This window comes from Equus caballus, chromosome 3 (genome assembly GCF_041296265.1).
Source record: "Equus caballus isolate H_3958 breed thoroughbred chromosome 3, TB-T2T, whole genome shotgun sequence".
In the NCBI taxonomy this organism is placed as follows: domain Eukaryota; kingdom Metazoa; phylum Chordata; class Mammalia; order Perissodactyla; family Equidae; genus Equus; species Equus caballus.
In genome coordinates, this window is record NC_091686.1 from 89,540,037 (window position 1) to 89,550,654 (window position 10,618).

The window sequence follows — 10,618 nt, forward strand, 5'->3', positions numbered from 1 at the left end:
TTGTTGTTATGTACCCTTTTACCAACCTCTTCCTATTTTCCCCACCCCCAGTCTCTGGAAACAACTTTTGTACTCTGTTTCTTTGAGTTCGACGTTTTTTTTTTTTTTAATTTTAGATATAAGAGGAGAAGAATCTAGCAGAGGGATCTGTGAGGAGGCAATCAAAATTCTTTGGAAAACAAGGCAGTGCAGAAAAAAAATCAGAAATTTCTAAATGAGTTTGAACTCATGGACACTGAGCCCCACCGATTTTGGATACTTTATTCCACCACAACTCATAAAGGGAAAGAGAAACCTGTCCGAAGAACTTAACCTTAAATACACAGACTCAACACGTGGAGCATTGCCCTTTTTAAATTATGAGTGTACATCATGATTACTTTTACTCGCTGAAAGAACCATCCCCTTTTCTTTTCTGTGGTTTCAGGCAGTTAGCATAGGCAGAGTGGAAGTAAAATCCCAGACCTGGGCTAAATATCTTTGCTTAGATAATACTGCCAACTGAAAAATTGTGCCATATTTGATATGACAAGATTTCAAAAGTGTTAGCAATGGAAAATGCGAGAAAAGGAAATACCTAAATGGGCAATACAATGGGACTTTTGGTCAGTTAGCTATCATTTTATTTTATTGTTTTTACCGTAGAATGCCCATTACCCAATATTCAACTAGATTTCAAGCTTGAATTATTTCTGTAAATTATTTCTTTTGTCTCATTCTTTGGAAATAAAAACTCTTTTTCTGTTTGTTTTTTTAAGTTTACTTAAAAAAGTTTACATAGACCCTTAGATTATGAAGGTATAACAATCAGATTAAAAGTGCTAAATAAATTAATCAGATATAACTTTAATTAAAGAATATTACTCATGTTTATTTTTCTATATTTATATTATCTCTTTTTTTTTTCTTTTTGCAGAACTTGGAATTAATTTTGATCACATATGGCAAAAAACCTTGACGGTGTTAAACCCTCTGAAGCCAGCAGATGGCAGCATTATGAATGAAATGGACCTCACCGGGCCCATCCTGTTTTGTGTGGCTCTGGGAGCCACCCTGCTTCTGGTAAGAGACCGCAGCAAACACAAGATTTTAATGTCCTTTCCAACATCATTTTTGAAGAGGTCTCTGTAAATAGAGAAGGAAGTATGTCACTTTATACAGTGAAAATTTTTTTTTTTGGTGGGGGAGACATATTTAATCTAACGATAGTGACAAAGAGAAATTTCCATCATGTGTTACAGCAGACAAAAAATATAAATTTAAATAGAATGTCAAAAATCAAATCACTAAGTCAAATTTTCAATGAAACAGGAGATCATTTATGTCGTTCTTGTTATTAAGAAAAAAACTGTCAATCTGAAAAAGACAAAGGAACACATGGATTTAAGAAAAATTAGGCCTAAATTTTATTTCTTGCTTTCTGTGAGATTTCTATTGTGACATGAGACAAATCCCTTCTCTTTGCTCATCATTTTCTTTGCTGGGGTGTATCTCTAGAGTATTTCAAATATTCTGTGAGGTGTGAGATGGGTCTCCCTGTTTCTGGTTAGGCTCCTATGGATAAATTAATTTGCAATGATAAATAATGATTTGTTTATTCAGCCTATAAATTTCCCTTACTATTTTAGTTTTCTGCTTTTTATAAAGGCAATTTTTGCCCTGACTTCGCCATTTGTCTTGTGGATGGACCTATTTCATTCTTTAAATCTGAGAGTAATTATATTGAGTCATCAAAAAAAGTAAAGAAAAGCATATTTCCACCTAAGTTAAGTTTAGAAGGCATTCTAGCTCAGAGTTTAGAAAAATGTTTCATTAAAAAAAGTGGAAGAAAAAGAAAAAATGAGAAAAGGTCTATGATTTTATATCAAGGAGGTAATGACAATACATTAAAAACAGAGTTTGAGGGGCTGGCCTGGTGGCGTAGCAGTTAAGTGTGCACGTTCCACTTTGGTGGCCTGGGGCTCACTGGTTTGGATCCAAGGTGCAGATGTGGCACCGCTTGTCAAGCCATGCTGTGGTAGGCGTCCCATGTATAAAGTAGAGGAAGATGGGCATGGATGTTAGTTCAGGGCCAGTCTTCCTCAGCAAAAAGAGGAGGATTGGCAGCAGATGTTAGCTCAGGGCTAATCTTCCTCAAAAAAAAACCCAAAAAAAACCCAGAGGGTGAAAAAGATCGTCAAGCCAGTCTGAAATATATAGTTTCATTAAGGTGTGAAGAGATAAACTTGGCAGGAGAAATAATACAGGAAATTAAAGATTTGGGAAAAAGCTCTTAAAATAACTATTCAGTCCACTTCCTTCCTTTACAGCTATCCGTGTCCCATAATCGTTTATTCCCCAATGTAGCTACCATTTTCAAAAGTAGCTATAAAATGTATTTGCAACTAAATAAACTTTTCACTTTTTATTTATTAGTTGCTTAATACCAATCAAAATACTGATACCAATCTAGTGTCTGCATAGTAATGTGGTCAATGAGCACATCACATTTGTCCAACACAGTAGTATTTAGTGGCAGAATCTTATTTCTTCCTTTGAACTACAGCAAATGCAAATACTCTGTAAATTAAACATGATATCAACTAGAGTTTTAATTTAGTCTCTAACCTCCTTTCTGTCTTTGTCATGGTAATTTGATAATCTTAGATTAAGCTGCTAAATAAGACTAGGTCTATTAATCAAAAAGTCAGAAACAATCAATTTAATATATTAACTCATCATTCTTTTTCAAGTAATTTGTAATATAATGGCTGTTTGCTTTTTGTAGAAAATATTACTATTGCCATACCTTAAAGGAAAGCATTAATCCCATTAAGATATTTTGGGGGTGTATAATGTTGGTTGGAGTTATTTAAATATCCTCTCTTTTAAGTACAAAGCGATATAGGCAATGAAGTCAACTGGAAGTGAGAAATTTGGATCTGCTCCTGGCCTCGCCTCCAGCTGTGAGCCTGAACCTTCTGCTTTCTACTTCTAGGCCTCCATTGCCTCATTTTGAAGACAGAAAGGGTTTAGTTAGGAGATCCTTAAGGTTATTTTCAGTTCTGAAATTTTGGGGAATATGTGAAAATGTATATTTTCTGAAAGTTTTAAGCAAAAATTATCACTTCCATTTTATCATGAGCTGTGGTTACTTCAGAATTGATTCTGATAAATATAGAGCAATAAAGATAGGAAAAAAGCATAACTGGATATCAATAAAGTCAGATTCACTCAGAATCATTTGAAGCTAAGTTAACCCTCCAGTGAATATCTATAATTAAAATATAAAGGATGATTTCATGGGCTGGTATATGCATTGTACTAGAGAAAACAAAACTAAATCCAGGAGCGATATCAAAATCTGCTATATCCAGAGATATAAGATTCATAGTCACGTACTTATTTTTATGGTTCATGTCACATGGGGCACAACACCTTTTAGTGGTCTTTCTTCCTGTTGAAAGTGGCAAACCAAAAAGAACAGCTTGAAACATTTAACACAAAGTTAGTTTTTAAATTCTTTCTCTCAAAATTATTTTCACCTCCAAACAATGAAGACAAGTGGTTTAAAGCAACAGCTCTATTTAATTTTTCTGGTAGGGCTTAGAGAGTGATCTGAAAAGGAACATGCATGGTCAATATGAAGACATAATCAGAAGAATAATACCTACTTCGAATCAAGATGTAGTGCTGAGGGGGATACAGACAGGGTCCTGAAAAACTCTAAGTTTAAAAAGAAATGGAACTGCATCACTAATTATCAGGGAAATGCAAATCAAAATACAATGAGATGTCACCATGCACATGCCAGAATGGTTATTATCAAAAGACAAAAATAACAAGTATTGGTGAGGATGTGGAAAAAAGGGGACCCTTATGCACTGTTGGTGGGAATGTAAATTGGTGCAGCCCCTATGGAAAATAATATGGAGGCTCCTCCAAACTTAAAAATAGAACTACCATACGATCTAGCAATTCCACTTCTGGGTATTTATTCAAAAACAATGAAAACACTAATTTGAGGAGATATATGCACTCCTATGTTCATTGCAGGATTATTTACAATAGCCTAAATACAGAAGCAACCTAAGTGTCTACTGATAGATGCATGAATAAAGAAGACCTGGTATATATATACAATGGAACATCACTCGGCTATGAAAAAGAATGAACTCTTGCCATTTGTGACACCATGGAGGGACCTACAGGGTATTATGCTAAGTTAAATAAGGCAGACAAAGAAAGACAAATACCATATGATTTCACTTATATGTGGAATCTAAAAAACAAACAAACAAAACAAAAGAGAAACAGACTGGTAGGTAAAGGAAAAAAATGGGGGTGGTTAACAGATGGGGGAGGAGTTGGGGGGCAGATGAAACAGGTGAAGGGGATTAAGAGGTAAAAACTTCCAGTTATAAAATTAATAAGTCATGGGAATGTAATGTACAGCATAGGGAATCTAGTTGATAATATTGTAATAACTTTGTATGGTGACATGATAACTATATTTATTATGGTGATCATTTTGCAATGTATATAAACATCAAGTCACTATAATATACACGTGAAACTAATAGGATATTGTATGTCAATTATACTTCAATTTAAAAAAAAAGAAACATTTATTTTTCCATTTCATTTACAAGCCTTTGTTAGAATGTGAAACAAATTTTAAAAGTGGCACTGGCCCCTCCCAAATGAAATTACTTCTTAAATTGAATAAACTGACAAGAGAAAGAAATGAAGAGAGAGGTCAGTAACTAATATGGGAAGGGACAATTTTACTACCGTGTTAGTTTCATCCATCCTCTATTTAACCCACCTAATTCACAAAACTGCTTGGGCTCAGGAAGGTCCAGATATGTGTCCTTTGGGTGTAGGAAGTTGCCTCTCACCATTTCAACTATCCCTACCTCAGAATTATCCCATCCAATTGAAATATTAAGTAGAATGTTTCTCTAATACATGAAAGTGATTTGAAATTGTCATTATTTTTAAGTGGAGCAAACTCACCCAATAGAACCGTGCATAACTGATGTGTTTCTTTTAGCATATCCATTAGCATTATTAGCATTATTTCACAAAATAGCCATAAGAATACAAAAGATACTCACTGAGAACTTATTATGGCTGATGCAGGATAGAATTCTGCCAGCATAGCCTGGGGACATTTTGTGAAAGGACTTAGTGGTGACCAACCTCCCAAACTTCAGAAGAAGAAGAATTCAAAATAGTTGGACAATTTTGAGCATCAAAATGGTCATAACATTCTTCATTACCCTTAATTAATAGCAAAATAAATATTTCTTTATTCTATAAGACATAAGGACCTCATGGATAACAGCCATAGAAAAGAAAAAACGACAGCTCAAAAGTTCTCTCTGAATCAATTTACCAGGTCCTTTATTGTTTTTGTATAATTCCCATGAAAAATCAGAGTCAGCCTATTCAAATTTTATCTAGAATTTCTAATCAGCTTAATGTAAATATAAAAACCAAATGCATTCTTTCCTGGAGCTTTGGCATCCTCGGGTAGCAAACATTAAAAAATCCAGTTGCATCAATAGTAGATTGTGACTTTCTCTGGATGAGTTTAATGGGGTTACCTGAGCTCCTAGTCCCGAGTGCTTTGTGGGCGATGGCTGTTTTCTGAGTCATGGTCTATCCTGAGCACTACTGACTTCCTTTAATAGTACCTCTTTCATGATTCATTACTAGGTGGCTTATATAAATCAGCTTTTAATCAGGTGTATTTTGTTAAACTGGTAATAGGCCTTAAGAAATAACAAAAAAATTCTGTCACCAAATAAGTTTGGGATATACTGGTTTAGATAAGGTTAAATAAGTCCCATTATTTTAGGACTTCTGAGAACTCCTACAGATGTTAAGGATCTAAATTTTAGAGCCAGGCTGCCTGGGTTCAAAGCCGAGCTCCACCACTTAGCATGATTTCCCCTTGGGAAAGTTACTTAAACTTTCTGCACCTCAGTTTCCTCATCTGTTAAACTGGTGCAATAATAGTACCTCTCTCATAAGGTTTTTGTGTGGATTAAATAAGTTAATATATGTAAAATGCTCAGAATAGGACCTAACATAGTAAATCCTATAGATGTTTGCTAATATTACTAATATGCCTTGTAAATCTCCTAGACTAAATTGGAGTTTTTTTCATTCATTTATTGATTCATTTAATTATTCAATGAACATGGGGAGAAAATATATTCTTACTTACGCCTTGTACTCCTAATATGCAATCTATGATTAAAAAAATTTAAACCTAGAAATAGTTCATCTTTTCTGTAGCATGCTTGTGATATATCAAGTATAGTTGGGCATGTGTTTTTTTTTCAGGACCTGAATTCATTTGATAGCCAGTATTTTTTCCAGAACTCCCAGTCTCCTGATGCTTGTACTACAGAGATGTGGAACAGCATTGAGCTTATTGATTCAAATATGTTCTCTGCTTTATTGACGTTCTGATTTCCTCTAACATTTGTTGTGTGTTCAAACTGTTTTCTTCCCATTGTTTCAGGCAGGAAAAGTTCAGTTTGGTTACGTGTATGGCATGAGCGCCATTGGCTGCCTAGGGATTCATGCCTTACTAAACCTGATGAGCTCTTCAGGGGTGTCCTGTGGCTGCGTGGCCAGTGTACTGGGTTACTGCCTGCTCCCCATGGTCATCCTGTCCAGTTGCTCTGTCTTCTTTTCACTGCAGTAAGTGTCTCTGTGCAGTAATTGACCCCAATGCACAATCATCGCCAAAGCTTGCAACACCAGTGCAAAGGTTAACCTCTTTCTGATCATTTCGGTAGTGGAATTGAGCAAACTATGGCTATTAAAAGCTACACACAGATTCTGGAAAGTAGGTCAATTTTGGCTCAGGTGCTGTTCCTGTTTTGATGATTTAAAAAATAAACCAAGTTATCTTTAAAACTGGCACTTTCTAAGTTGTCACATTCTCTAATATAAACTATTGTCATGGGTAACCTAACAACTACAGAAAATTCACTTGTTTGATTTTGGAAAAGTAGGTGCCTGGTGAACACTGACAAATTGCTTCAGCTCCCAGGCATTCTGCCTTCTAGGCAGGAAGCAACTGTTCTTTCTCAGCTGGGCTCCTTGTAGCACAGAATTCCCAGAAACCCTGATGAGGATATTAATGCTAGAGAATTTTGTAGCATATATGCTCAGTCAATAATTTTTTTTTTCCTTTTTTACTCCCTAGGCAGTTAGTATTTACAATTCAAAACTATTAATAAGGATCCAGTAGATGTGTTTCTGTAGGGCACTTTCCCAGGCATATGCATACCATGACCACTTTGGTTAAGAAGAGCAAGTGATTACATAGTCCTTTGTCACCTGCTACACTCTATACCCAATTAGAAATAAACATTTGCCACTAGTGCTCATTCTTCTACTTCCAAAGGAGATATGAGTTGCATTTTTTTCTTGGATGATCCACATTTTAAGTTATTAACCCTACATTGGTAGAATTTTATATAATGGATTTACAAATGTCAAAGACAGACGTTTTGGAAAAGCCTCTCATATTTTTATTTAGAAATAATCTCATATAATTTTTCTTCATAACAGTATTGAGAATGACTTACTTGGAAATGCTTTTTCATTTTAATATGGTCTCTTTTTTTTCTTTTTTTCTTTTTTTTTGCTGAGGAAGATTCACCCTGAGCTAACATCTGTTGCCAATCTTCCTCTATTTTGCAAGTAGGCTGCCACCAAAGCATAGCTGACAAATGGTGTAGATCTGCACCCTGGATCCAAACCTGTGAACTTGGGCCGCTGAAGTGGAGCATGCTGAACTTAACCATTAAGCCACAGTGCCGGCCCCATAGGGTCTCATTTTTAAAGTAACATTCTTGAGAAAAATTTAGAGCAAACCCTTTCTTTATCATGAGTACTCAACATTTAAAAATGAGGACTATAACAGAAAACGGATACCTTGAATGTATAAATACAATGTGAGTTATAGGTATATTTATTAAGAACCCATGGAAAAGTTCCACTTTTTGTACATTATGTTCTTTAGCAAGCCATTCTGTTTCCTGCATTGTTTGGTACCAACACTGACAAGTTAATACAGAGTTCAGTTCTACAACTTCTATTTTGTCAGATGCTTTCCCCAAAGAATGCTATAATGATCCACTACTCAAAAATTCCAAGTTTTAAACATTTCCAGCCAAACTGAGATTTGGGACATCTTAAATGACTCCAGATTATTAAGGGAAGAAAATAAAAACTAGAACTTTTGGATTTTGAGAATCCTCACAAGTCTGGACTTTTTCTTTATTCTGAAATTATAAAGGATGATTTAGAAATCCTTTAAATATATTAAAGGAGAATAAACTCCCTGACCCCTAAGACCATTACACTGAAGTTGTCCTTTTGGGCATATTAGTAATTCATTCAAATTAATCATATATAATTTTACATTTTTGTTCACAAAAACCTGTAAATTAAATCACTCTAGAAATTATTCCTAATAGATATTAATTAAACCAATGAATATAATATTTACTTGAGTACTTTTTAAGTATTTTTGATTTACCTGTTATCTAAGGCATTATAAGCTATGTTGTACAGTTTTCCACTTGTTTTCCTCTGGTTAAATTATTAGAAGTAGGTCTTCCTGTCATTCTCTCAAATAGTAAACACAGTTCTCAACTTCAGATTCAACCATGACCAAGTTTGATGGTGAAAAGAACAATGTGCAAGGAGTTAGGAGATTTTGACCTAATGCCCATTTTACTATGCTGTTTTTGTGAAGTCACTTCGTTGCTTTAGAGGTGGGGACTAGATATATCCCGAGATCTCCCCTATGTCTGATGTCCTATTTTCCTAAATAATGCATCCAGTTTTGCATATAGGGAAAGAAATTCACTCTTTACCACCCACTCTTCCTTTTCGATTCCCAAGGTGGCAGACTTAACTACCTTATTTGCCCATTTCTTCTTAAAGAATCAGTTGCCTCTATGGTTACTTTTTGAAGATACCAATTTGAACAAATACATTTCAGTACTCTAAAAAATCCACACAGGGGCTGGCCCCGTGGCCGAGCGGTTAAGTTCGCGCGCTCCGCTGCAGGCGGCCCAGTGTTTCGTTAGTTCGAGTCCTGGGCGTGGACATGGCACTGCTCATCAGACCACGCTGAGGCAGCGTCCCACATGCCACAACTAGAAGGACCCACAACGAAGAATACACAACTATGTACCGGGGGGCTTTGGGGAGAAAAAAGGAAAAAAATTAAAAAAAAATCTTAAAAAAAGAAAAAAAAAATCCACACATACCCATATAAAAGGAATCTCCAGCGATGGAGTGGCAGGCCACACATGTATGTGCCTTCTTGTTCCATGTCTTCCCTACTCGAGCTGTCAGCCTTTACTATCTCAGACAAAAACCTGGGAAGTGGACCTGGGAACAGTGGGGATGAGGCACCCTACTGGAATGCAAGTCCAGATATCTTTCTACTCATACTGTGGGTAAATTTAGGAGGAAAGCAGTGGGGGGGCCGGGGGGGGGGGGGAGGGATTCTGTAGCTATAAAAAAATCTCTAGACATAGTTTATATAAAAGAATTTCAGAAGTTGGGATTTGAATGTTGACATGAGAGTGACTGCAGGTGAATTCTTCTGTTTCTATTAATTGGAATTTTATCAACATATGAAATGTTTAGCTTCTGATTGTGAATTTTCTAACTGGCTGAGGACTTTGGGTTCATGTGGTTCCTCACTCTCATTTTACAAATGGAGAAAGTAGTTATAGATATTGTACTAAGGACATTTCAGAGGCAGCTCTGATTCAAAAATCTCTTTTTCTCCTGATGTCAAATAATTGTCTCTCTTGTCTTTGCCATAGGGACCCCTTTGGGATTGTGTCTGCACTGGTCATCATTGGCTGGTGCAGTCTCTCAGCTTCCAAAATCTTCATTTCAGCTTTGGACATGGAAGGACAACAGTTTCTCATTGCCTACCCCTGTGCCTTATTTTATGGACTTTTTGCCCTCCTAACAGTTTTCTGAAGAGTGTTTGAGATAGCATTACAAGATTCCATTTGTTTGCTGTTCACATTATCCTGGAAATGTATTAGCATTCAAATTTGGTAATACAATTTCTGTTTTATTGCCGTTGAGAGAATAACAAGCAGAGAGACAAAATAGCACTTAAGGATGGTGCTCTAATAGCCTGTTGGCTTGAATGATGTTGCTTTTTTGGTTTGGTGCATTAAAACATTTTAAAATACTTTAAAACAAAAATGGATATAGTTGTGTACTGATGGCCCCTGGTTTTTCTCAATAGATGTATTTCTGAGAAATTGTAAGTAAATAAAATCATATGCCGACTGTATAAAGGAAATCTACAGTGAGCCTTTTGGGAAACCTCCATGACGGCTCAAGCTGTGTGCACGTGGTTTAAGTCACGCTGTCCAGCACCGCTGGAGAATTGCAGGGGAGGGTTATATCGTGTTTTATTTTCCTGAGATTCAAAGATCTGCCTGTCTTTCAATTCATCTACTTTAATAACTCTTCTTTTATTTCCTTAAAACAATGCTTCCTTCTCACTGGGTTAGATGCCACTCCTTTGCATATACTTCAGGAACCTTACCATTTGCTCCCTAAA

The 10,618-nt window shown here is 35.9% G+C and overlaps 1 protein-coding gene across 3 annotated transcripts in view; it reads left to right on the forward strand.

Moving 5' to 3' along the window:
• The window catches only part of YIPF7 (Yip1 domain family member 7), a 32,987-nt gene extending 22,733 nt beyond the window's left edge, over positions 1 to 10,254 (forward strand). For 2 of the 3 annotated variants that reach the window (XM_070262503.1, XM_070262502.1), the window contains exons 4-6: positions 915 to 1,062; positions 6,518 to 6,699; positions 9,858 to 10,254. In XM_070262503.1, the coding sequence (XP_070118604.1) occupies positions 915 to 1,062; positions 6,518 to 6,699; positions 9,858 to 10,020 (493 nt within the window). In that variant the 3' untranslated portion in view covers positions 10,021 to 10,254. The remainder of the gene's footprint in view (positions 1 to 914; positions 1,063 to 6,517; positions 6,700 to 9,857) is intronic. The other variant, XR_011437143.1, reaches the window with a different exon arrangement.
• Positions 10,255 to 10,618: the final 364 nt, after the last annotated feature.